Source organism: Eretmochelys imbricata, chromosome 23 (genome assembly GCF_965152235.1).
Source record: "Eretmochelys imbricata isolate rEreImb1 chromosome 23, rEreImb1.hap1, whole genome shotgun sequence".
NCBI lineage: Eukaryota > Metazoa > Chordata > Testudines > Cheloniidae > Eretmochelys > Eretmochelys imbricata.
This window is the reverse complement of record NC_135594.1, coordinates 16,426,177-16,452,115: the sequence shown is the minus strand read 5'-3', so window position 1 is coordinate 16,452,115 and position 25,939 is coordinate 16,426,177. Positions and strand designations below refer to the sequence as shown.

At 67.0% G+C, this 25,939-nt stretch overlaps 2 protein-coding genes across 2 annotated transcripts; one reads left to right on the top strand and one right to left on the bottom strand.

Annotated features, from left to right (window-relative positions):
• Window positions 1-5,280: 5,280 nt before the first annotated feature.
• On the top strand, window positions 5,281-7,983 carry APEX2 (apurinic/apyrimidinic endodeoxyribonuclease 2). The gene is made up of 6 exons (XM_077840626.1): window positions 5,281-5,430; window positions 5,789-5,872; window positions 6,009-6,195; window positions 6,410-6,556; window positions 6,880-6,949; window positions 7,108-7,983. The coding sequence occupies exons 1-6, from the start codon at window positions 5,322-5,324 to the stop codon at window positions 7,981-7,983; spliced, it is 1,473 nt and encodes a 490-aa protein (XP_077696752.1). The 5' UTR covers window positions 5,281-5,321.
• Window positions 7,984-15,387: 7,404 nt separating this feature from the next.
• ALAS2 (5'-aminolevulinate synthase 2) lies at window positions 15,388-19,914 on the bottom strand (the record flags this gene model as incomplete). The annotated part of the gene is given in 7 exon segments (XM_077840629.1): window positions 15,388-15,631; window positions 15,901-16,063; window positions 16,713-16,981; window positions 17,349-17,513; window positions 17,605-17,784; window positions 18,108-18,292; window positions 19,707-19,914. Coding segments are annotated over 7 exon segments (1,334 nt in total), but the record flags the coding sequence as incomplete, so codon positions are not given.
• Window positions 19,915-25,939: the final 6,025 nt, after the last annotated feature.

Here is a 25,939-nt window from a genome sequence, read left to right as displayed (position 1 = left end):
TCTCTATAATCTCCCTGAGCGTATCACAGTTACTGTCACCATCCTGGTCAGGTGGTCGGTAATGAATAATAAGAATATAGCAGTAGGGATTTGAGCATGGAATTACTATGGAGAGAGATTCTATAGTACAACTTGATCCATTTATAATTTTTACTTCACTTGATTCTATGCTTTCTTTCACATATAGTACCACTCCCTCACCAGCACGACCTGTTCTGTCATTCTGATGATATATTTTTGTACCCTGGTACATTAATTATCCTCATTCCACCAAGTTTCTGATGCCTAGTATATCAGTATCCTCAATGAATACGAGGCACTCTACTTCACCTATCTTATTATTTAGACTTCCAGCATTGGTATATAAGCACTTCAAAAACTTGTCACTTTTTAGCTCTCTCCCATTACATGATGTAATTGAATGGGACTCTCTCATTTGATTAAAGAACAGGAGGACTTGTGGCACCTTAGAGACTAACCAATTTATTTGAGCATAAGCTTTTGTGAGCTACAGCTCACTTCATCGAATGCATCCGATGAAGCGAGGTGTAGCTCACAAAAGCTCATGCTCAAATAAATTTGTTAGTCTCTAAGGTGCTACACGTCCTCCTGTTCTTTTTGTGGATCCAGACTAACACGGCTGCTACTCTGAAACCTGTCATTTTGATTGTTTCTCATCAGATCTTACCCTTATTTTATCCTCTTCCATCCTCTTCCCCCTTCTTAGAACATAGAGAATCTCCATTAATAATCCTCCCCTCGGGGCTGGCTCTGGCTAGAACACGTGCTCCCCTCCGCCTCCTGGCTTCCCCCCAGCCTTTAACATTAAAAAGGTTGCAGAGTGGTTTTTAAACTAAGTGCTGGTACTCTGGTTCAGGTCTAGCCCGTCCTTCCTGGGCAGGCTCCGCTTTCCCCAGTTCCTAATAAATCTAAACGCCTCCTCCCTACCCTGTCATCTCAGCCACGCAGTGGGACCCTGCAGTTCTCCTTCGCAAACTGGTCCTGCCTGTGGAAGTGGGAGCAGCTAGAGATCCTGGGGTGGGGGGGACTCATAGCCAGGCTACTGCTCTGTTAGTACCTGACCCCCAGCCCTGTTGGTGCCCCTCACTCCTGACTTGCAGCCCCTGGGGTGTTCCAACCCCAGCTCTGCGATCTTGGCTCTAGGCTGGGGGGTGGCCATAGGGTGGCAAGAGCTGGGTGCAGGGGTGAGATACTGCTGGGGCGGGGGGGGGGAGATGTTAATTCCCCCTTACCCCAGTCCTTCTGCAGGGAACCAGGCTGGAACTTAAATCACGCAGCCTCTGTTGCATGGGGGGGCAGAATGAGCACTGGAATGCCGGCGCCATCTTGGTAGAGGCCGGGAAAGGCTGTTGCGTGGGCGCCATATTGGATGTGTCGGATGAGTACTCAGTGCGGTCGGGAGAAGGACGCCATATTTATTGTGTCGGAAATAATGGCGGGCGCCCCATGTGCGCCATCTTGGGTGTGGCCCTGCCACAATGGCCGCTACTGATGCGCCATCTTGGGTGTGGCATGTGCTAGATTTGCTCCCCCCGCATTATGTCATAGAGAGGAGTGTGACGTTATAATTTACCCTCGCCAGGCACGGGGAGGGGGGGAAAGGGGGTGGGGCCAGTGGGAGCTGGAGACCGCCCCCAGCCGCTGTCGCTGCGAGCGCCCCCTAGAGGGGCCGCAGAGGTGAGCTGCAGCCCCATACGCAGGGCGGGGGAGTGAGCTCCCCTTCCTCTAAAATAGCGGCTACAGAGACCCCCCCACCCCAAAGGGGCTGGTCCCTCCCAAGGGATAGAACTGTCCCCAAGAGGGGGCGGGGCATGGAACTAGGGGGCGGAGCTTGGACCTCGGGAGGCGGGACTATGGGAAAGCCTGGAGCTGGGGGAGAGGTTCAGAGCTGGGAGGGGGTCTCAAGATAGCTGGGAAATTTCCTACTGCTACAACCCCACCCCACGTTGGCTGTGTCACCCCCACCACTATCACAATGGGGTGGGGGGGCAGAGGCACCTGGGGCTGCAGGACCAGCAGGTCTGGGGTGGGGGGCTTACACCCAAAAAGCCCGGCACTCTCCAGGCTACAAACAGAACCCAGGAGTCCAGGCTCCTAGCCCCCCCTGCTCTAGCCCACTAGACCCCACTCCCTTCCCAAAGCCATGGAGAGAACCCAGGCGTCCGGGCTCCCTGCCCCTATATTCTAGGCTGGTGGGAAGATGCACGAGGAGTTCGTTCTGCCGTATTACACGGCGGATTGCGACCAGGCGCGAGGGCTGATGAACACGGCCATGGGGCCACTGCAGCGCCAGCTCCGGGCGGGCGAGTACGAGATCTTCCAGTACGCCCCCATATTCGAGAGCGACTTCATACAGGTACGGGGCGGGGGCTCAGAACTGGGGACAGGACTATAGGGAAAGGGCAGAGCTGGGGGTGGGGGCTCAGCTGGGGGCAGGGCTATAGGGGAAGGGCAGAGCTGGGGGCGGGGCTATAGGGGAAGGGCAGTGTTGGGGGCGGGGGCTCAGAACTGGGGGCAGGACTATAGGGAAAGGGCAGAGCTGGGGGCGGGGCTATAGGGGGCGGGGACTCAGCTGGGGGCGGGGCTATAGGGGAAGGGCAGAGCTGGGGGCGGGCCTATGGGGCAGCAAACAGCTGGGGCTAAGCAGCTGAGGGGGGATGCACTAACCTGCCCCTCTACGCCCCACCCACAGATCAGCAAGCGCGGGGAGGTGGTGGACGTGCACAATCGTGTCCGAGTGGTCACGGTGGGCGTGGCCTGCACCAGCCCAGCCCTCCTGGTGCCCAACGTGCTGCTGCTGGCCCGGCCCGTGGTCCCCTCCGAGGAGAGCCGGGGCCGCCGGGGTCCCCCTGCCAAGGCACTAGAGCTTACCAGGTGAGACCCCCCCCCCCATAAATGGTGCTCCTCACTCCTGACCCGCAGCCCCTGCTAGCCCGGCCCTGGGGCCCCCCCCAGCTCTGCCGGTGCCCCTCACTCCTGACCCGCAGGCCCTGCCAGCCCGGCCCTGGGCCCCCCCCCCCCCCGAGCTCTGCCGGTGCCCCTCACTCCTGACCCGCAGCCCCTGCCAGCCCGGCCCTGGGCCCCCCCCCAGCTCTGCCGGTGCCCCTCACTCCTGACCCGCAGCCCCTGCCAGCCCGGCCCTGAGGCCCCCCCCCCGCTCTGCCGGTGCCCCTCACTCCTGACCCGCAGCCCCCTGCTGTCCCTGCAGGCTGCTCCCGCTGCGGTTTGTGAAGATCTCAGTGCACGACAGCGACATGCGGCAGCTGCGGCTCAAACTGGCCAGCGGCCGCTCATTCTACCTGCAGCTCTGCCCCCAGGGCGACACCCACTGCGAGCTCTTCGACATGTGGGTGCAGATCATCAACCTCCTCCGGCCGCCCGCCGAGGGGAGCTACGGGGGCCAGGCTCTGCCCGGAGACCCCGGGGCTTTCGGGGAACCCCTGTTTCGAGGCATCAGCCAGGACACCACTGGGGTGAGACACCACCAGCTGCTCCCCCCAGGGCTGGGCTAGGGGTCTAGTGGTTAGAGCAGGTCGGCTGGGAGCCAGGACTTCTGAGTTCCCTGGCTCGGGGAGGCGGGGCTGGGAGCCAGGACTCCTGGGTTCCCTAGCTCTAACCCATCCCGTTGTCCTCCCCAGAGCCTGGAGTCACTGGCCGCCGAGGAAGAGGGCCCGGATGCCTTGAGCGTCCGCAGTCTCCGGACCGCCAGCCCCTCCAGGGATGACCCAGAGAGCTTGCGCAGCCGGACCCCCCCCAGCCTCAGCCCCTCGCTGCCCCGCAAGCCGCCCAGCGTGGGGAGGGGGTCGCAGCGGGGTGGGTCCACAGGGGAGCGCAGGAGCCAGGCTGAGTCGCCAGGGGGGTCACCGGCCCCCCAGGAGAGGAACCAGGGCAGCCTGCAGGGCAGCCAGGGGAGCAGCCCCTTGAGCAAGAAGAAAGAGTCCAGCAGGTGAGGGGGTGGGGGGAGGGCCGAGGAAATTGGGATCCGGCGGGTTGGGGGCAATGGGAGGTGCCGGGGGTATGGAGCCGTGAGGGTTGGAGGAGGTTGGGGGGGGGGAAGGTGGGGGGAAGATGGGAAGGTCGGGGGAAGGGAGGCATGTGGGGGAGATGGAGGGCCTGGGAGATCAGGGGAAGGTGGGGGGAGGCGTGGGGGGATCTCAGGGTCTCATTGTTTCATCGTTTCATTTCCAGGCGGGCAGATCGAGGAGGGGGAACCACACGGAGCAAATCATCGCAGACCCGGAGTAGGAACCCGGCGTAGTCCCCCCAGCTGCTCTCCCTGCGTGACAGCCCCCTAGCCCAGCCCTCCCCCACTGCATCCCCCAGCTAGCCCCTGCGGCCCGACCCCCGTGCACGCCGTCTGCCCATCCCTCTGCCACCGAGGGTTGCCAACTTTCTAATGGCAGAAAACCAAACAACCTTGCTCCGCCTCCTGCCCTGCCCCTTAAGTCCCACCCCCATTCACTCAGGCTCCCGCCCCTCCCTCTGCCCCACCCTCACAGGACTGGGGCCCGGGGTTGGGGTGCTGGAGGGGGCGTGTGAGGGCTCCAGTTGGGGGTGCGGGCTCTGGGGTGGGGCAGGGGAGAGGGGTTGGGGTGAGGGTGGGGGGGTGCGAGCTCCGGGAAGGACCTGGTGGCCACTTCCGGGAGCCGTGCGGAGCCTGGCAGGCAGGGAGCCGGACTTCTCCCCGCCGCGCCGCCGACCGGACTTGTAACAGCCCGGTCAGCGGTGCCGGCGGGAGCCGCCAGGGTCCCTCTGCGAAGGGGCGGTCTGGGGTCCGAGTGGGGACACGCCCGGCCCCCCAGGCAGGCTGATGCCCGGCCCCGTTCTCTGCCCCGGCTGCAGGCAGGAAGCCCAGCCGGATCCTGTCGCTGGTGAAGTCTCTGTCCCGTGCCAGCCTGAGCCGGGGCGACAGCCGGAGCCGCCCCCCCAAGGACAAGAAGAAGAAGCGCTGAGGGGAGGAGCCAGCTGCACGTGGGAGGAGCCAGTAGAGAAGGGGGAGGGGCATGATGGAGAAAGGGGCGGAGCCTCCTGGGGCAATGGGGGAGGAACCTGCCTGAGAGCCCAATAAAGTCTCAGTTACCAGCAAGGGGTGTGGTCCTGAGGGGGAGGGGCTACCCCATGGGGCGTGGCCATATGAGGGCGGGGCTCTGGCAGCAGGGGGCGGGGCTCGGAAGAGGGAGCTCGGAGCGTTTCTAGTCCGCTTCCCAGACCATCACTTCCGGGGCGGGGTGCGGGGCGGAAGTGACGCGTAGCGGGGCGGAAGTGACGGAGGCGGCGTTCCCGCGCGGCGGGCTCGTGGGATGCGGCTGCTGAGCTGGAACGTGGCCGGGCTCCGGGCCGGGCCGGGCCCCGCGGGGCTCGGGGCGCTGGGCGGGGACGTGATCTGCCTGCAGGAGACCCGCGTCACGCGTGAGCGGGGTCAGGGGTCACAGGGGCGGAGCCAGGGGAAGGGAGCGGAGCAGAGCAGGGCTTGGGGTGGGAGGTCCCGTGGGGAAGGGAGTCAAAGGTCAGGGGGTCACAGGGAAGGGGTCAAAGGGCATGGCAAGGAGGGTCACAGGGCATGGCCAGGGGAAGGGGGTCAGAGGGCAGGGGTCAAAGGGCATGGCTAGGGAAGTGCGGGTGGCGGGGGGGGCGGTAGAGGACAAAGGGCAGGGCTAGCGATGGGGGTCAGGGGTCAAAGGGGCCAGACAGGCCAACCTGCCCCCCAGAGCGATGGGGAGAGGGGGGCAGAGCCCAGCCTGACCCTGCGGTGACCCCGTGTCCCCAGGGGACCTGCTGGAGGAGCCACTGGCCATGGTGGATGGCTACAACTCCTACTTCAGCTTCTGCCGCACCCGGAGCGGCTACTCAGGTAACCGGGGGGGGGGGGCTTTGGACCCAGGCGTCCTGGCTTCCAGTACACCCCCCCCCCCCAATCACTAGACACCCGCCCCTCCAGAGCTGGGGCTGGCACCGCACTCCTGGGTTCTCTCTCTCCCCTCTATCAGGTGTGGCGACCTTCTGTAAGGACAGTGCCACCCCGCTGGCAGCGGAGGAGGGGCTCTCTGGGCTCCTGGCCCAGCCTGGGGAGGGCGGTGCCGTGGGGTGTTACGGAGACCTAGGGGCCTTCACACCCGAAGAGCTGAAGGCGCTGGACAGCGAGGGGCGCGCGGTGATCACCCACCACCGCATACGGTGAGGGGCGTGGGGACCCCTGGGGGCCACGGGGTATTGTCCCTGAGGATTGTGGGGTGAGGAGCTGTGGGGCAGGTGCCCACAGAGTGCTGGGTTGGGAGGGGCAGGGGGCCAGGTGAGGGGGGATGGTTGTTGCCAAATGCTGGGGCCAGGGGGAGCAGATGCCAGCCTGACCCCCTCCCCCCGCACACGTGTTTTCTGCACTCCCCCGCAGCACCTCAGCACAGCAGGAGACCACGCTGACGGTGATCAACGTGTACTGCCCCCGGGCCGACCCCCAGCGCCCCGAGCGCGCCGCCTACCAGGCATCCTTCTACCGCCTGCTGCAGGGCCGGGCCGAGGCATTGCTGAGAGATGGGGGGTAGGTACCCTGCCCCCCCAATCCACAACACCTCCCTACCTGGGCCGAGGCGCTGCTGAGAGACGGGGTTCGTATTCCCCTCAATCTCCCCTGACCTCCCCCTCAACCCAAACCCAAGCACCTCTCAAAGCCAGAGGGTCCAGGCCACCCGCACATCTCCTGGAGGATCCAGGCCCCTCCCCTCCCCATAGCCCCACCCAGTTCTTGTCTCTCCACTACCACCCTTCAGAGCCCCTCCTGGGACTAGTGACCTCCCCATCCTCTCACTGCCTGGGCTCCTCCCTCCAGACCCCTGACCCCCGGCCCTGTTTTTTGTCTTCCAGCCACGTTGTGATCTTGGGGGACATTAACACATCGCATCGGCCCATCGACCACTGCGAGCCCGGGGACCTGGTTAGTGCCCAGGGGGGTCCCCCCTCTAATCTGGGGGGGTTAGTGGGGAGCCAGGCCGCCTGGGTTCTCTCCCCAGCTCAGGGAGGGGAGTGGGGTGTAGAGGGAGCCAGGACTCCTGGGTTCTCCAGAATACTGACTCTCCCCTCTCCTTCCCCCAGGAAGCATTCCAGGAGCACCCAGGCCGGCGCTGGCTGGATGGGTTCCTATGGGTGCCAGACGGGCCCCCCGGGCAGGGGCTCTTCGTCGACACCTTCCGCCTCCTGCACCCCAGCCAGCCCTATGCCTTCACCTGCTGGCGCATCGACACCGGCGCCCGGCTCACCAACTACGGCACACGGCTAGACTACGTCCTGGCTGACCGGGCCCTGGCGCTGGCCGAGCTGCGGGACGCCCGCGTCCTGCCCGAGGTGCCCGGCTCCGACCACTGCCCCGTGCTGGCCGAGCTGGCGGCCACCTTCCTGCCGGCGCGCCGCTGCCCCCCGCTCTGCACCCGCCACATGCCTGAATTCGCCGGCACCCAGCAGAAGCTCAGCCGCTTTTTGGTCAGGGTGGAGCGGGGAGCGGGCGCGACGTGTCAGGCGGCCGGGGCGGGGAGGGGTAGCTCCACACAGAGGGGGAGACGCCCACCCAGGGGGCAAGGGGACCTGCTGAGCTACTTCAGAGCCTCACAGGGCCAGCGCGGACAAGAGCTGGCCCAGGATGCCCCAGGGCACAGGACACAGGAGATGGCCCATGATGCACCAGGGCAGGGTGGACAACGGGAGCCCTGCAATGGCTTGGTGCCCAGGGAGCTGATGATGGGGCAGGCAGCAGGCACCCAGGACAGCTGCACGGCCCGCTGGCGTGCAGTGCTGCCCGGCCCGGCCCCCCCACCCTGCTGCCCGGCCCATGGGCAGCCCTGTGCCCTGCGCACCGTCCGCAAACCGGGCCCCAACCGTGGGCGGCGTTTCTACGTGTGCGCCCAGCCCCCTGGGCGCCCCAGCGACCCCCGCGCCCGCTGCGACTTCTTCCGCTGGGCCAGCAAGGGGCGCTGAATGTGTGGGTTTTGTTTCTTTTCTTTTTCCTCAAATCATTCCTGTAGGAATTCCACACACCACACCAACCCCCGTGCATAGGAACCTGGGAGCCCGGATTCCTGGGTTTGCCACCCCAATATGGTCTAAACTCACCAGGGTGCTGGGCATGTACAGAAGGGGAAACTCCGTCTATTTTTATAAATAAAGAAGATGAAAGACACTGGGTTGGTGTCATTGTTTGTGGGGGAAGCCAGGGTTCTCTCCCCAGCTCTTCCGGGGCACTGATGGCTGCAAAGGTGCCTGCTTGAATATCAGGTTTCATCCCAGCCAGGGCTTTTATGCCATTGGCCTTCTTGGGTTGCCCTTGTTGAACCTCATCCGATTTCTTTTAGAATCATAGAATATCAGGGTTGGACGGGACCTCAGGAGGTCATTAGTCCAACCCCCTGCTCAAAGCAGGGCCAATCCCCAATTTTTGCCCCAGATTCCTAAATGGCCCGCTCAAGGATTGAACTCACAACCCTGGGTTTAGCAGGCCAACGCTCGAAACCACTGAGCTATCCCTTCCCCCCCAATCCTCTCATGAGTGTCTGCTGGCAATGCCCCTACTTAGTCCAAAATGCCATTGGCCTTCTCAGTTCAGGAACCTCATTAGTATTTTCTTCCCTTTTTTAGTCTGCAGAAGAGAAGATGAAAGGGGGTTCAGAATCTCCTTCCTGCGAGGTCCCTTCCAACCCTGATATTCTATGTCCACTGGCTTCTTCCCTTTTTTTAAAGATGGGCACTAGCCTAATACTGATGAGGTTCCTGAACTGAGGTTCAAGTAGGGGCATTGCCAGCAGACACAGGGTGCTGAAGGGTTGGAGAACAAAGGAATCAAGGGACAAGCTGGCCCAGGAAAGGAGCAAAGCCCAGAGGAGGAGGAGGGGCTGGAGGGAGTTTCAGTTGGGGGCTGGCTGGGACATGAGTAGACCACTAATAAACCTCTGTGTTGCTGGCTGAGAGTCATGTGTGACTGCGGAGTTGGGGGGCAGGAAGCTGGGTGAGCTGTGTGTCCTGCAGACAGGGACTTTGCCAGATGGTTGACAGGGCCGAGCGGACTGGTCCCAGGAGGGATGGGGCTGGGACTGGCTGGTTGTTGGGTGACTGTGTCTCTTTGGTCAGGTTCCCTGCCCCCTTGGGGACTCTCGCTGGCTCTTGGCTGCAGTGAAGGAAACGTGCCACTGCTTGGAGATCAGGGTAGCTCCCTCCATATTTAACTAGGTCACATCCAGTTAGAGATCCTAGCCAGGGCACAAGGAGAGCATGAAGGTGATGTGATTGTGTTACCTAATGAGGGTGTGGAAACCTGTAGCAAGAAGGAAAAGATTCTGTATGTGGCAAAGGGAAGGAGAATGCTTCTAATCTTTTATCTAGGAAGTCTGTCAGTTTGCCTGAAAGGGGACTGTGTAGGAATCCGCCTGATGGGCCAGAGGTGATTCTGGATGTAAGGGAAGCCCTAGGTAAAGAGGGTAAGAGCAGAATTTCTGTGCTATAACCAAGTGGAAACCTTCCCACATGCAGCCTGCGAGTGCTATCGACCGTCCCCAGGTCACTGGGTATAATGAGCCCTAGAGGGCAGGTGTGGGCAGGGGTCTGGACACAGAGAATGGCCGACACCCCGTTTCCTGGCCACTGATGGCCTGAGCTGAAGGGTTGGAGAACAAAGGAACTCTGGCTCACCTGGCTGCGAAGTTGGGGTGCAGCACCCTCTGGCTTAGCTGAGGTCCCTTCCAACCCTGATATTCTAAAAGAAATCGGAGGAGGCTCCACAAGGACACTCTGAGAATCCCGATGGAGGCTGCTACTCCGCTCAAAAGGGGCTGGGGGGCAGCGACCGGACGCAAACAGGGACACCTGCAGACTCAGCCCTCCAAAGGGTGGGTCATGTCCAGCCCTTGGCGCTGTTTAAGGGCGTGTTCACACTGTCTCTTTATTCACCGATTTGGACGCTGCAGCGAGAGCCAGGCAGGCCCAGGGCAGAGCTCGGTCCGGTCCGCCCGGCGCCCAGCCAGACCAGCACCCCCGGACGCCTGGGTCCCGCAGCCCGGCCCCGGCCCCGGCCGCTCCCTGCAGCCCCCTGCTCCGGATGCAGCAGCAGCCGCCGCTCCCCGCGCGGGGGCCGCGCCCGGCTTTATAGCCCGCCGCGCCGCAGACCGGCCAATGGGGCGGCCGGACGAGCCGCGCATGCGCCCTTCTGCCGGGAGGGCGCGGTTCACTAGCGCGGCCGCCAGGTGGCGTCCGAGGGTCTTATATAGGCCCCCCGCCCCGCCCAGCGATTCTGGGGCTTGCCCCACCGCCGAGCCTGGGGGCGGAGGGTGGTCCCGGGTCCCCCCTGCCCGGCGGGCGGCCTGGGACTGGCCGGAGCTCGAAATATTGTGCCCAGAACTTTTCCTGCCTCGGGGCTGAAGGACCCCCGCCCCCCAGGGACGTTTGCACCCTAGGGCTGCGCTGTACATGGGGGGGGGTCCCCCCCGTAACAACCCGGGCACCCCCCTGTCAGTCTGCCCCCCCCGTAACTACCCGGGCACCCCCCTGTCAGTCTGCCCCCCCCGTAACTACCCGGGCACCCCCTGTCAGTCTGCCCCCCCCCCGTAACAACCCGGGCCCCCCTGTCAGTCTGCCCCCCCCCGTAACTACCCGGGCCCCCCTGTCAGTCTGCCCCCCCCCGTAACAACCCGGGCCCCCCTGTCAGTCTGCCCCCCCCCGTAACAACCCGGGCCCTCCCCTGTCAGTCTGCCCCCCCCCCGTAACTACCCGGGCACTCCCCTGTCAGTCTGCCCCCCCCGTAACTACCCGGGCACCCCCCTGTCAGTCTGCCCCCCCCCGTAACAACCCGGGCACTCCCCTGTCAGTCTGCCCCCCCCCCGTAACAACCCGGGCCCCCCCTGCCAGTCTGCCCCCTCCCGTAACTACCCGGGCACCCCCCTGTCAGTCTGCCCCCCCCCGTAACTACCCGGGCACTCCCCTGTCAGTCTGCCCCCCCCCGTAACAACCCGGGCCCCCCTGTCAGTCTGCCCCCCCCCGTAACAACCCGGGCCCTCCCCTGTCAGTCTGCCCCCCCCCCGTAACTACCCGGGCACCCCCCTGTCAGTCTGCCCCCCCGTAACAACCCGGGCACCCCCCTGTCAGTCTGCCCCCCCCCGTAACTACCCGGGCACTCCCCTGTCAGTCTGCCCCCCCGTAACTACCCGGGCACTCCCCTGTCAGTCTGCCCCCCCCCCGTAACAACCCGGGCACCCCCCTGTCAGTCTGCCCCCCCGTAACTACCCGGGCACTCCCCTGTCAGTCTGCCCCCCCCCGTAACAACCCGGGCCCCCCTGTCAGTCTGCCCCCCCCCGTAACAACCCGGGCACTCCCCTGTCAGTCTGCCCCCCCCCGTAACAACCCGGGCACTCCCCTGTCAGTCTGCCCCCCCCCGTAACTACCCGGGCACCCCCCTGTCAGTCTGCCCCCCCCCGTAACTACCCGGGCACTCCCCTGTCAGTCTGCCCCCCCGTAACTACCCGGGCACTCCCCTGTCAGTCTGCCCCCCCCCCGTAACAACCCGGGCACCCCCCTGTCAGTCTGCCCCCCCGTAACTACCCGGGCACTCCCCTGTCAGTCTGCCCCCCCCCGTAACAACCCGGGCCCCCCTGTCAGTCTGCCCCCCCCCGTAACAACCCGGGCACTCCCCTGTCAGTCTGCCCCCCCCCGTAACAACCCGGGCACTCCCCTGTCAGTCTGCCCCCCCCCGTAACTACCCGGGCACCCCCCTGTCAGTCTGCCCCCCCCCGTAACTACCCGGGCACTCCCCTGTCAGTCTGCCCCCCCCCGTAACAACCCGGGCACTCCCCTGTCAGTCTGCCCCCCCCGTAACTACCCGGGCACCCCCCTGTCAGTCTGCCCCCCCCCCGTAACTACCCGGGCACCCCCCTGTCAGTCTGCCCCCCCCCGTAACTACCCGGGCACCCCCCTGTCAGTCTGCCGGGCACCCCCCTCCCGGGGAACGTGTCTCCTCGGCCCGAGCAGGGACGATCAAAGCCGGGCTCTCGGGAACGGACCCTCGGGTTTAGGGCGCCCCTTTCTAGGTGAGGAAAAGGGCAGCAGGCGCCGGGCCCCTCCAACCGCCGGAAGGGATTTAGGCGCCAGCTCAGAGGGATTTAGGCGCCAGCTCAGAGAATTCGGGTCTTGAGCCGCCCGGGCTAAACCCAGCGGACAGCGAGGCGCCAACTCGCCCTTCTTCAGCCGCATCATTTTAGGACCAAGCCCAGCTGCCTCCTTCGCTTTAAAAGCAGCAGAATAATCGCCTCGGAGAGAGAAGCCGGCTTCGGGCGGCTCGGCTCTTGGAAGTCCAGGGGCTCCGGGCTGGGGGGCCCAGGGACAGCTCTGTCTGTCCCCCGTTGGGGGGGGGTTTCCCTGAGAACCCCCCCGAGCATTTCACGGCCACCAGTTTGGGAACCACTGAACCAGGCAAATCTCTAGAGAAGTTGATGGACCCCCTGGAAGACCTCTGAGTACCCCCAGGGGCCACTGGTCTAACCCACTAGCCCCCCACTCCCCCCCCCCAGAGCTGGGGAGAGAACCCAGGAGTCCTGGCTGCCAGCCCCTCCCCCCCAACTCCCCTCCCAGAGCCGGGGAGAGAACCCAGGAGTCCTGGCTGCCAGCCCCCCCAACTCCCCTCCCAGAGCCGGGGAGAGAACCCAGGAGTCCTGGCTGCCAGCCCCCCAGCTCCCCTCCCAGAGCCCGGGAGAGAACCCAGGAGTCCCAGCCCCCCACCCCATCTCTGCATCGCCTCACCTTGTGGCAGCCACCAGGGACCACAGCCCCTGCCCTGCTCAGCCCTCCACTCCTCCCGCCCCCCCCCCAGGCCTTTAATCCACCCGGCCCCCAAGGGCCTCCCCCCCAAGACTAGAACATAGACCCAGACCTGGAGGGCGGCAGGGGCGTGGGCCCCTCTTGCTTCCCCTCCCCGCGACCGCACAGGCCCCCCCCAGTACCCACCCCTTGCTATCCAAGTCCCCCGCGCCCCGTTCATCACCCCCAGTACCTGTTCCCCATCCCCCCACACCTGCGTCTCAGGGGTAAGGCCCGGACGCCTGGGTTCTCTGGGAGTGGCGTCTTGTGGGTTGGAGTCCGAGGGGAGCACGGACGCCTGGGTTCTCACTCACTCGGGGGGCGGGGGTCAGAGGGGGGTCCAGATGCCGATGGCTCCACCCAGCGCTTGCCCCAGCCTCCAGCAGCGTCCGCCGGCCCGGCCCGGCCCGGCCCGGCTCGGCTCCCTGGCCAGACGGACTCAGCGGGGGCGGGGAGCGGAACCCAGGCGTCCGGCCGGCGCCCAGTTGCTCCTCCCCCGTCCCTGCCGTGTTGGGGCGACCCTCCCCAATGGGGGGGGGGGGTCAGAGACAGAGAGCAAGGGGGGGCAGGAGCTAATGGGGCGGGGGCTCGGAGGACGCCCGTCAGGACCCACCTGTGGGGCTGGTCATGTGACCAAGTCACCTGATTCCCCCCCAGTACAATGCGAAAGACCCGGGGGGGGGGGCTGCCTTGGCCACAGCTATGAGTCTGTAACCTCCACAAAGGGGTTTTAACAGCCCCCCCCCCCCCCCGGGCTATGTCTGCTGGGAGGGCAGAAGGGGGGGAAGCAAAAGTCACCCCCATAAAAGACCCAATGGACTAATTACTGCCATGTCATTTAAACCCTGCCTTGTGCCCCCCTCCGTGAGCAGGGAGCCCCCCCACCTGGGGGGGCACAGTCCGCTGGAGGGAGGATCACGGAACCGTCCCCCCCTTGGGCTTTTTTTCTTCTTTGCCCAAAAAGAAAGTTTTATAGAAAATAAAGTTGTTTTCCAACTGAGGGAGGCAGGAGCCCCCCCCCCAGCCCCACGTGCTGGGGGGGGGAGCCGGATGCTCCAATCTGGGGGGTGGCAAGCGAGCTGGCCAAGGGCACATGGGGCTGCATTAGTAGGAGCGTTGCCAGCCGATCGAGGGGCAGGATCGTTCCCCTCTTTTCGGGGGGCCTTGTCTGGAGTCCTGCGTCCAGCTTTGGGCCCCCCACGACAGAAGGGATGTGGACAAATCGGAGAGTCCAGCGGGGGGCAACGGAAATGATCAGGGGGCCGGGGCACATGGCTGAGGGTCACGAGGAGGGGCTGAGGGGGCTGGGGTTATCTCGTCTGCAGACGAGAAGCGGGGGGTTGACAGTAGCCAGTGAAGGGGGGTCCCCAAGAGGATGGCGCTCGGCTGGTCTCAGCGGGGGCCGAACAAGGAGCCATGGCCTCGAGTTGCAGTGGGGGGGGTCTAGGTGGGATATTAGGAAACACGGTTTCCTAAGGAGGGGGTTCCCTGGGAGGGGGGGAAGCCCGGGAGTGGGTTCCCTAGGGCGGTGGGGGAATCCCCATCCTTGGAGGGTTTAAGGCCTGGCTGGACCAAGCCCTGGCCGGGATGATTTAGTTGGGGCTGGTCCTGCTCTGAGCAGGGGGTTGGACTAGAACCTCCTGGGGTCCCTTCCACCCCGATCATCTGTGAGTCTAGGTGCTGGTGGGGGGACCCCGATATTCATGACGCAGTAGAACCCCCCCTTACCTCTATGACTCAGACACTAAAGGGGAAATCGGGGGGTGAGGGAAGCGCCCCCGAATTCTGCCACCCCCCACCCATGGGACACCCAGCGGGTGGGGGGGACACACAAAAGAACTTAATACCAGCAACTGCAACATGTAAAAAATTTTTAAACCCCCCCCCCCCCCGCAATCCTCCCAGCCCCGCTGATGAGCCCCTGTCCCCGAGCTGCTGATTGGGGTGGGGGGGCTGGTACCGTGAGTGCCTGAAGACTTCAGGGGGGGGGCTGTGGTTCATTGAGCCAGCCCCTCCCCCAACTAAATGTGCTTTCATTGGCAAGCGGGGGCGGGGGGGCAGCCTGGCTCTGGAGCAGGTGGGGGGCAGAGAGCGAGCAAGATGGGAAACACCATCCCCCCCTTCACCTAACCAGGACCAACACTTCCCACACACAGCCTCCCCCCCCCAGCACCATGGGGCTGCCCCATGGCCAAGTGCAACCATGATTATCTTCCCCACCCTGTCACATGGGGCCGCTAGATCCCACTGGCCACCCCCCTCGGGCCTTCACTCCCACACCAGCGCCACCCCCATTCTCCTCCCCCCAGCCCAGAGCCAAGGGAGGCTGGAGCACCCGGGCTAGCCCCGCTCCCCCAGCCCCCCCACCAGGCAGGGCGCCCAGGGGCCCACATGGTGGGGGAAGAGCCGGCCCAGGATTCCATGGGTGACAGCGGGGGCGGGGCTGGGAGCCCGGACGCCGGGGTTCTTTTCCCGGCTTTGGGAGAGGAGCAGTGGCGGAGATGGGTGCCCGGACGCCTGGGTTCCACGCAGTCAGGGACACGGACACAAGCTGAGGTGCTTTATTTTGAGCCCTGGCCAGGTCGCGCCCCGGGGTCCGTCCCGCGCGGGGGGGGGTCCGTCCGGGCTCACGCAGTGCTGGTGACGCACTGGGCCCCCAGGCTGCCGAAGGAATCCCGCTCCCACTCGCTCATGAGGGCGAAGTGCAGGGGCCGCTGGCAGAAGTGGCAGGCGGAGGACGCGGGGGGCTGCAGGGGGAGCCCCACGGCATGCCAGCCCTGCACAAGCCGCTCTGGGGGGGGAGAGATGGGGTGAGACCTCTGTGCCCCCCCCAGGTACCCGTCCATCCCCTCACTGCACCAGCTGTAGGAGGGGACTGGCACGGGACCCTGACCTCCGACCCCAGCCCCCCCCGGCTGCCCCTAATCTCCCCTCCCCCATGGGACCTCCATCCCTCACCTACTGCCCCCCCATATGGCCCCTCCCAGCCCCCACCTCCCTCCCGTTTGACCCCCCCAGCTCCAGCTGGCCCATCCCCTGCTCCCAGCCCACTGCCCTCACCCACGAAGTAGTCCATCATGGGGGGCGTGTGGTGGGGGGAGGGCGCCAGGCGCAGCAGCTCCTCGCCCCGGGGCACCGTGGGGTAGTTGATGGCCTGGACATAGATGCCATGTTGGGACAGGAGAAGGTCGCAGAGCCGGGAGTTCAGGGCCGCGTCGCCCACCTGTGGGGGGAGCCGGAGAGACAAGGGTGGGACCCAGGAGTCGGGGAAACAGCCCCTCCCTCCCACACCCCCCCCCACACACAGAGACACCTCCAACCCACTAGGCCCCGCTCCCCTCCTGGTGTACCGGCTCCCCGCCCCCCCCAGCTCTAACCACTAGACCCTGCTCTCCTCCCAGAGCCAGGGAGAGAACCCATGAATCCTGGCTCCCTGGCCCCCCAGCTCTAACCACTAGACCCTGCTCTTCTCCCAGAGCCAGGGAGAGAACCCAGGAGTCCTGGCTCCCCGCCCCCCCCCAGTTCTAACCACTAGACCCTGCTCCCCTCCCAGAGCTGAGGAGAGAACCCAGGAGTCCTGGCTCCCCGCCCCCCCCAGTTCTAACCACTAGACCCTGCTCCCCTCCCAGAGCTGAGGAGAGAACCCAGGCGTCCTGGCACCCTGCCCCCCCCCAGCTCTAACCACTAGACCCTGCTCTCCTCCCAGAGCCAGGCAGAGAACCCAGGAGTCCTGGCTCCCTGCCCCCCCCAGCTCTAACCACTAGACCCTGCTCCCCACCCAGAGCTGAGGAGAGAACCCAGGCGTCCTGGCTCCCAGCACGTCCCTGCTCAACCCAACCCCCATCCCCGAGGACCCAGGCGTCCGGCCGTACCCGGATGGGGATGATGTGGCTGGGGCAGTTGACGAGGGGCAGCCCGGCGTCCATCAGCAGCTGCCGCAGGTGCTTGACGTTGCGCTGCTGGGCCCGGCGCAGCCCCCGGCCCTCGGGCCCCGCCAGCACCCGCAGCGAGGCCAGGGCGCCCGCCAGCACCGGCGGGGGCAGCGAGGTGGTGAAGATGAAGCCGGCCGCGTAGGAGCGAACCGTGTCCACCAGGGCGGCCGTGCTGGCGATGTACCCCCCCACGCAGCCGAAGGCCTTCCCTGGGGACGGGGGGGAGTGGGGTGAGACGGTGCCCCCTGGCCAGCCCCACACAGCACCCAGCCCCCCACCATGCACCATGGCACTCCCCTGCCCAGCCCCCCACATCACAAAGCCCCTCAGTGCCCGGCCCTGCCTTCCGGGGAGAACCCCCCACATCACAGCACCTGCTAATGCCCACCCTGCCTGCCAGTGCCCCCGGCCCAGACACCCACATCATGGCACCCCCTAGTGCCCAGCCCTGCGTCAGGGGACACTGCCCTCTGCCCTGCTCCCTGCCCCACAGCGCCCCCCAGTGCCCAGCACTGACTGCCAAGGGAGAGTGCCCTCCTGCCCAGCCCCCCAGCGCCCGCCCCCCTGCCGACTCACCCAGGGTGCCGGAGACGATGTCGACCTTGCCCAGCACCCCGTCACGCTCCCCGATGCCTGCCCCATGGGCGCCGTACAGCCCCACAGCGTGAACCTCGTCCACGAAGGTGAGGGCGCCATGTGCGTGGGCCACGTCACACAGCTCCTCCAGGGGGCAGATCCCACCTGCGGGGGGAGAGGGAGCAGTTGTGGGGGGTGTCCCTGGGATGTGGGGGGAGGGGTGGGACTGTGGGGGGGCAGGGCAGGGGGTCCCTACCGTCCATGGAGTGCACGGTCTCGAAGGCCACAATCTTGGGGATGCCGGGGGGGCTGTGGCCCAGAAGCTGGGCCAGGTGCTGGGGGTCGTTGTGCCGGAAGACGTGCTTGGGGACCCCGCTGTTGCGGATGCCCTGGATCATGGAGGCATGATTCCCCGCGTCTGAGAAGATCTCACAGCCTAGAGGGGGGTGGGTTAGTGCTGTGACCAGAACCCAGGCGTCCTGGTCCCCTCCCAGAGCTGGGAAATGAACCCAGGCATCCTGGCTCCCCGCCCACCCCCGTGCTAAACCCCAGACTCCACTCCCCTCCCAAAGCCAGGGAGAGAACCCAGGAGTCCAGGCTCCCAGTCCCACCCCCGCACTGTAACCACTAGACCCCATTCCCCTCCCAAAACCAGGGAGAGAACCCAGGAGTCCAAGCTCCCAGGCCCCCCCCCCCACTGTAACCACTAGACCCCATTCCCCTCCCAAAGCCAGGGAGAGAACCCAGGCGTCCGGGTACCGGGCATCATCCTGGCCAGGGTGAAGAGGGTAGAGTCGTTGGCAACGTAGCAGGAGGAGAATAACAAGGCAGCGTCTTTGCGATGGAGCTGGGCCAGCTCCCGCTCCAGGTCCACGTGGTACTGGCTGGTGCCCGAGATGTTCCTGGTGCCCCCAGCCCCCAAGCCATGGTGCTGCAGGGCGTCCCTAAAGGGGAGAGATGGGTCAGCATACAGGGCTGGGCTAGCAGGGTCTGCAGGTCGGGAGTGAGGGGCACCAGCAGGGCTGGGGGGGCAGGGGCTGCGGGTCGGGAGTGAGGGGCACCGGCAGCGCTGTGGGGGGGCCAGGGCTGGGCTAACAGGGCCTGCGGGTCGGGAGTGAGGGGCACCGGCAGGGCTGGGGGGCAGGCGCTGCGGGTCGGGTGTGAGGGGCACCGGCAGCGCTGTGGGGGGGCCAGGGCTGGGCTAACAGGGGCTGCGGGTCGGGAGTGAGGGGCACCGGCAGGGCTGGGGGGCAGGGGCTGCGGGTCGGGAGTGAGGGGCACCGGCAGGGCTGGGGGGCAGGGGCTGTGGGTCAGGAGTGAGGGGCACCGGCGGGGCTGGGGGGGCAGGGGCTGCGGGTCGGGAGTGAGGGGCACCGGCAGCGCTGTGGGGGGGCCAGGGCTGGGCTAACAGGGGCTGCGGGTCGGGAGTGAGGGGCACCGCCAGGGCTGGGGGGCAGGGGCTGCGGGTTGGGAGTGAGGGGCCCGGGGGGCAGGGGCTGCGGGTCGGGAGTGAGGGGCACCGGCAGGGCTGGGGGGGCAGGGGCTGCGGGTCGGGAGTGAGGGGCACCGGCAGCGCTTTGGGGGGGCCAGGGCTGGGCTAACAGGGGCTGCGGGTCGGGAGTGAGGGGCACCGCCAGGGCTGGGGGGCAGGGGCTGCGGGTTGGGAGTGAGGGGCCCGGGGGGCAGGGGCTGCGGGTCGGGAGTGAGGGGCACCGGCAGGGCTGGGGGGGCAGGGGCTGCGGGTCGGGAGTGAGGGGCACCGGCAGCGCTGTGGGGGGGCCAGGGCTGGGCTAACAGGGGCTGCGGGTCGGGAGTGAGGGGCACCGCCAGGGCTGGGGGGCAGGGGCTGCGGGTCGGGAGTGAGGGGCACCGGCAGGGCTGAGGGGGCAGGGGCTGCGGGTTGGGAGTGAGGGGCCCGGGGGGCAGGGGCTGCGGGTCGGGAGTGAGGGGCACCGGCAGGGCTGGGGGGCAGGGGCTGCGGGTCGGGAGTGAGGGGTTGGGGGGGCAGGGGCTGCGGGTCGGGAGTGAGGGGCACCGGCAGGGCTGGGGGGCAGGGGCTGCGGGTCGGGAGTGAGGGGCACCGGCAGGGCTGGGGGGGCAGGGGCTGCGGGTCGGGAGTGAGGGGCACCGGCAGGGCTGGGGGGGCAGGGGCTGTGGGTCGGGAGTGAGGGGCATCGGCAGGGCTGGGGGGCAGGGGCTGCGGGTCGGGAGTGGGGGGCACCGGCAGGGCTGGGGGGGCAGGGGCTGCGGGTCGGGAGTGAGGGGCACCGGCAGGGCTGGGGGGCAGGGGCTGCGGGTCGGGAGTGAGGGGCCCGGGGGGCAGGGGCTGCGGGTCGGGAGTGAGGGGCACCCTCTCACATGGCAGCCTGCAGCACCCGCGGGTGGCGGCTCATGCCCAGGTAGTCGTTGCTGCACCAGACTGAGACCTCGGGGCCCGCGGCCGCCCGGGCGAAGGGGAAGGCGGCCGCCCGGCGCGTCACCGTCTTGAAGACGCGGTAGGTGTGATCCCGGCGCTTGGCCTCCAGCCGCCCCTCCAGGAAGGAATCGTAGGAGAAGGTCCCGGAGCCTGCAGGGGGGAGCAGGGTCAGAGAGAGACACCCCCCCCCGACACAGCGGTATCCCCCCCTCCAGAGCTGTGGGGCGAAAGGGGAGGCCTGCAGAGTGGGGGCGTGAGGGAGGGGTCACAGAGTTGTGGGGCAAGCGGGGGGGGCTGCGCAGTGGCGGAGGGCGGGGTCCTGAATCCACGGCTCCCACTCCCACAGGAGACCTTGGCGTCTAGGACAGGGCTGGGGAATCAGCCAGGGAATGTCCCCGGGCCCCCCAGCCCTGGCCCGCTGGGCGCCCCGGCTCCAGAGAGCTCTGTTCGAATTGGGAACGGTGCAGAGACGGGCAAGGAAACCGACCCAGGGGCTGGAGGAGCCGCCGTAGGAGACTGAAAAGTTCAGCTCGGAAAAGAGCCCACGGAGGCGGGAGGTGAGCGCGGGCTCTGTATTCAGGACTGGTGCAGAGAGAGGGAACTGGGGGGCGTCATTCACCCCTTCCCCTAACACAAGGGCCAGGGGTCCCCCCACAAATTCAAGAGGCGGCTGGTTTCACACAAACACAAGGCTGCGGCGCAAGCCGACCTGCGGAACTCCCTGCTGCAGGATGTTGTGAAGGCCGGAACTATAACTGGGTTCAGAGAAGTTTCTGGAGGCTAGATCCAGCAATGGCTGGTAGCCAGGAGGGGCAGGGAGGCAACCCCATGCTCCGGGTGTCCCTAAACCTTCACTGGGGTCGCAGGTTTGATTTCTTAAGTCAATCTGGGCCGTTTTTCCGAAGGGATCTGCTCCAGGAATTATTATTGTGGGGGTGGGCGGGTGTTCTCTGGCCTGCGCTATACTGGGGGGGGTCACTTCTGGCCTGGGGGGTGTCTGTGAATCTCACCGAGGGGGGTCCAGGGTGGAGGCTGAGTTGAATGTTGGGGGGGCCCCAGTGGAGGGGGGCGGTCATTCCATGAGCCGGATGCCCTTGGCTCCCCGCCTGCTGATCTGGACTGAGCCCGGGTTGAAAGGCCACTGGCAGAGGAGGTCAATTAACCAAGCAGGCTAATTGCTGAGGGAGCTGATTGGGTGGAAGGAGCTCCCCCAGTTCCCCCCCCACACCCACTCTAGGGCTATATAAGCCAAGGGGGAAGACGGGTGAGGCTCACAAGACCTGGTTATGGCTAGCTGGGAAGGAAGGGCCCCCCAGAAGAGCACCCCACAGTCAAACCACTGTTGTCCATCCCCTCTCCGTATCCCCCCCAGGCGTCTCCTCCGTCCGACCCGATGGCTCCCCTCAGACCCACGGGCCCATCTAACCCGGTATCAGGCCTCACCTGGCATGTTGTCCTGGAGCAGGTGGGTGGGGAGGAGCCGGGCGTCGGGCCCCGGCCCCTCATGGGCCAGAAATTTCTTCCGGAGGCTGGACTGGACCTCGAGGAGCAAAGAGCTGAGAGGGTCTGGAGGGGCACAGAGATGGGGGGCGAGTGGGTTAGAGTGTGTGGGGCTGGGAGCCAGGACACCTGGGTTCTCTCCCTGGCTCTGGGAGGGGAGTGGGGTCTAGTGGTTAGAGCAGGGGAGGGGCTGGGAGCCTGGCCTCCTGGTCAGAGCAGTCCTCACCTGCCTTGTAGACCTTCACATCCTCCTGCACCTCTGGCCCAGCGCGCTGAACGATCCGGCTCCGTCCGCCCCGCACCTCCGACTCCATGAAGGGGCAGTGGGTCTGGGAAGGGCTGGAGGCTGCTTCTGGGGACCCTGACTCCTGGGGGACAGATCCTGCTGCTGGGGAGAGACAGCCAAGTGAAAGGGATGGAACCCAGGAGTCCTGGCTCCCAGCACCCCCCACACCCACCCCGCTCTAACCACTAGACCCCGCTCCCCTCCCAGAGACGGGGAGCGAACCCAGGTGTCCTGGCTGCCAGCCCCACCACTGCTCACCAAGTAGGATGGGGTTGTCCATCCCCCTCTGCAGGTCTGGGGAGGAGCCCATCAGGGTCCGAGCCACCATGACGGGACATCGCTGGGCGCTGCTCACCAGCAGGGGGCGAGCTTTGACCAAGAAGACGCTGGGGTCCCGGGTCAGGAAGGGGCAGCGCTGGAGGAAGGAAGCCATCATGCCGGATTGTGGTGCTGCCGAGGAGAAAGAAAGGGCATGAGGAACTCAGGCGTCCGGGACCCCCGCCCTGCAGCACGGCACATCCCCACCCCCCCAGCTCTTCGGCGGAGGAGGGAACACGCAGATACACCTGGCCAGTTGTGCCTGGAGGGGTATGGCGGAGGTGGAGAATTTCCTTCCTGACCCTCGGGAGCCCTGAAGCATGTGATTGGCCTATTGGCCAAATTTGCCCCTCCAGGATTTTTTTGGGGGGGAGGGGCAAATCTGAAAATGGGAACGGGGGGGGGGGCACCTTGGTTCAGTACAGCCACACCGGTAAGCACCTGTCTGTCGATAGATCAAGGTGGGCAGAAATTGACGCCTTCCAGCACACCAGTGCCCCCATGGAGACCCCCCCTCCGAATGACTCATCCCCCCCATCCCAGAGGAGTAACAATAGGGGGACAGGTTGAGTGGGAGCATTGGAAGGGCCCATCCACCAAGCGGGATTGGAGGGTGGGCGGAGGTGGGTGGATGGGACCCGTCTCCGTCCCATGTCCTGTCGGTCTTTATGGAGCCGAGGTTGTGTGAAAGTGGGCGGGGCTGGGAGCCAGGACTCCTGGGTTCTGTCCCAGGCTCTGGGAGGGGAGCAGGGTCTAGTGGTTAGAGTGGGGGGGAGGTTGCTGGGAGCCTGGGTTCCACCCCTTTCCCTTGGCCATCTCTCCCCAGCAGCAGGGCGGGGCCGTGTCTGCTGGAGGCTGATAAGAGCCATGGGGGGGCCCACCCAACGCAGCTGTGGGGAGAGGGTTGCGGGGGGGGGGCACGGATGGACGGGGAGCAGAGGGGAGGCCCTAGAAGAATGATGCCCCAAATGCCTAGGGGATTTTATGGGTGCAGCACCACCCAGGCCCCATTCCCTGCCCCTCAGGACTCAGCCCCCCGCTGTGGGGCCAGATCAGAGCCGGTGCCCCTTCGAGGGGCAGGGCCCCCTAACAAGCCATGGGGCTGAGTTCTTGGTGTCACCGGGTTGCTGATGGCCCCCAGCTGGCTGAGCCCCCCCCAGTAGAAACACCCCCAAAACCCCTCCAGGATTAATCACTTCTACCAACTGAGCCCCCCCTTAGGTTATGCCCTGCTCCCCCCATCCCTCCAGGTGTGTCCTCCTCAGCTGCCCCTTCCCCCTAACCAGCCCCGCAGATGAGTCCCCCAGCAGCCCCCTGCACCCCCTAACCATCCCCCCATGCTCCCCCCCCCACTGGCCCCCTGTGCCTCCCCGGCTGACCCCCATTACCTGTTGTCCTGCACTGAGGACGAACAACCAGCACTGCCTGACGCACCCCCTGCAAGGGCTGCCCGGGCCCCCGCTCGCCAGCCCCACCCCATAACGGAGCCACCCAGGCCCACAGATAAGGGCAGGCTCTACAGAGCCGGGGGCGGGGAGGGAAAGGCCTGTGTCGCAGTTTGGGGGGAACAACAGGCCCAGAGGCTGAGCCCCGGACGCCTGGGTTCTATGTCCCAGCACCCGCCCCCCAAAGTCGCCCTCCTTGGGAGGAATGGGGCTGAGATCCAGTAAACTCATTTCATGCGCACAGGCCAGGTCAGAACTAATCACCCACCAGCCAGAAGTACAAGGAGCCCTGACTCCCAGCCCCCCTGCAACCACTAGACCCCACTCCCCTCCCGGAGACAGGAGAGAACCCAGGAGTCCTGGCTCCTGACACCCCCCCCTCCGACTCTAACCATTAGACCCCACTCCCCTCCCAGAGCGGGGGAGAGACCCCAGGAGTCCCTGGTGTTTGTAGGCGAGGCTTTGGACTCGCGGGGGCTGTGGGTCGGAATGGGGGCGGGGGCAGGGGCAGAGCTATGGGGGGGTCGGGTGCGGGGGGGGCAGCTGCAGGTGGCCAAGGGCAGGTGTTACAGGGTCGATGTTACCTCCCAGCACCCCGGGGACTGGGGGGGGGCGGGGCCGGGGCAAGCGATGGGGGGAGAGCAGGGGGGCGGAGGGATGCAGCAGAGGAAGGAGGGGCGGAAAGCTGGGGGGGGCAGGGCGCGGGGGACGAGCGGTGTGGGAGGGGGCCGGAGGTGGAGCGTGAGGACGGGGGAGGAGCTTGGGGGGGGTCTACGGGGAGGAGCAGGTGGAGGGGGGAGGAGTGAAGGAGGACAGGGTGGGGGGAGGAGCGTGGCGGGGGGGCCGGGGGAGGAGCTGGGGGGCGAAAGAGGAGCGTGGCGGGGGGGGGCCGGGGGAGGAGCTGGGGCGCGAAGGAGGAGCGTGGCGGGGGGGGGGCCGGGGAGGAGCTGGGGGGCGAAGGAGGAGCGTGGCGGGGGGGGGCCCGGGGAGGAGTTGGGGCGCGAAGGAGGAGCGTGGCGGGGGGGGGGCCGGGGGAGGAGCTGGGGCGCGAAGGAGGAGCGTGGCGGGGGGGGGGCCGGGGGAGGAGCTGGGGCGCGAAGGAGGAGCGTGGCGGGGGGGGCCGGGGGAGGAGCTGGGGCGCGAAGGAGGAGCGTGGCGGGGGGGGCCGGGGGAGGAGCTGGGGCGCGAAGGAGGAGCGTGGCGGGGGGGGGCCGGGGGAGGAGCGTGGCGGGGGGGGAGCCGGGGAGGAGCTGATGCGCGAAGGAGGAGCGTGGCGGGGGGGGGGGCCGGGGGAGGAGCTGTGGGGCGAAGGAGGAGCGTGGCGGGGGGGGGGGGCCGGGGGAGGAGCTGGGGCGCGAAGGAGGAGCGTGGCGGGGGGGGGGCCGGGGGAGGAGCTGTGGGGCGAAGGAGGAGCGTGGCGGGCGGGGGAGGAGCTGGGGCGCGAAGGAGGAGCGTGGCGGGGGGGGGCCGGGGGAGGAGCTGTGGGGCGAAGGAGGAGCGTGGCGGGCGGGGGAGGAGCTGTGGGGCGAAGGAGGAGCGTGGCGGTGGGGGGCCCGGGGAGGAGCTGGGCGCGAAGGAGGAGCGTGGCGGGGGGGGGGCCGGGGAGGAGCTGGGGCGCGAAGGAGGAGCGTGGGCGGGGGGAGGAGCTGTGGGGCGAAGGAGGAGCGTGGCGGGGGGGGAGCCGGGGAGGAGCTGATGCGCGAAGGAGGAGCGTGGCGGGGGGAGGAGCTGTGGGCGAAGGAGGAGCGTGGCGGGGGGGGGGCCGGGGGAGGAGCTGGGGCGCGAAGGAGGAGCGTGGCGGGGGGGGAGCCGGGGAGGAGCTGATGCGCGAAGGAGGAGCGTGGCGGGGGGGGGCCCGGGAGGAGCTGGGGCGCGAAGGAGGAGCGTGGCGGGGGGGGCCGGGGAGGAGCTGGGGCGCGAAGGAGGAGCGTGGCGGGGGGGGCCGGGGAGGAGCTGGGGCGCGAAGGAGGAGCGTGGCGGGGGGGGGGCCGGGGGAGGAGCTGTGGGGCGAAGGAGGAGCGTGGCGGGGGGGGGCCGGGGAGGAGCTGTGGGGCGAAGGAGGAGCGTGGCGGGGGGGGGGGCCGGGGAGGAGCTGTGGGGCGAAGGAGGAGCGTGGCGGGGGGGGGGCCGGGGGAGGAGCTGTGGGGCGAAGGAGGAGCGTGGCGGGGGGGGGGCCGGGGAGGAGCTGTGGGGCGAAGGAGGAGCGTGGCGGGGGGGGGGCCGGGGAGGAGCTGGGGCGCGAAGGAGGAGCGTGGCGGGGGGGGGCCGGGGGGAGGAGCTGGGGGGGGCCGCGGTGCCGGGTGCCGTCACCAGACGATGTTCACCCGGGGGTCTCGGCGCCGACGCTCCTCCCGCCCCGTGAGTGCTGGGGGGGGTTTGGGGGGGTGAGCGCCCAGGGGAACCAAGCACGGGGCCTCCGATCCGGACACACGGGCTGGGAGAACGGGGGGTGGGGGGGGCGCTGTCTCCTGGCAGTCAGGGCCGGGCGCTGGGGGGGGGCAGTGGGGCAGGAGGCTGGGGGGAGAGCAGGGGGTTGGGGGGGGTCACTGTCCCCTGGTAGTCAGGGCCGGGCGCCGTGGGGCAGGAGTTCGAGAGGGGGCTGGGGGGCGCAGGCCCCTCTCCCCTG

What these genes read in the sequence shown, in the direction of transcription:
- APEX2 (XM_077840626.1), top strand. Translation starts at nt 5,322, where the DNA reads ATGCGGCTGCTGAGCTGGAACGTGGCCGGGCTCCGGGCCGGGCCGGGC. An exon ending in GCATTGCTGAGAGATGGGGG is followed by an intron (nt 6,557 to 6,879) that starts GTAGGTACCCTG and finishes TTTGTCTTCCAG; the next exon opens with CCACGTTGTGATCTTGGGGG. An exon ending in ACTGCGAGCCCGGGGACCTG is followed by an intron (nt 6,950 to 7,107) that starts GTTAGTGCCCAG and finishes TCCTTCCCCCAG; the next exon opens with GAAGCATTCCAGGAGCACCC.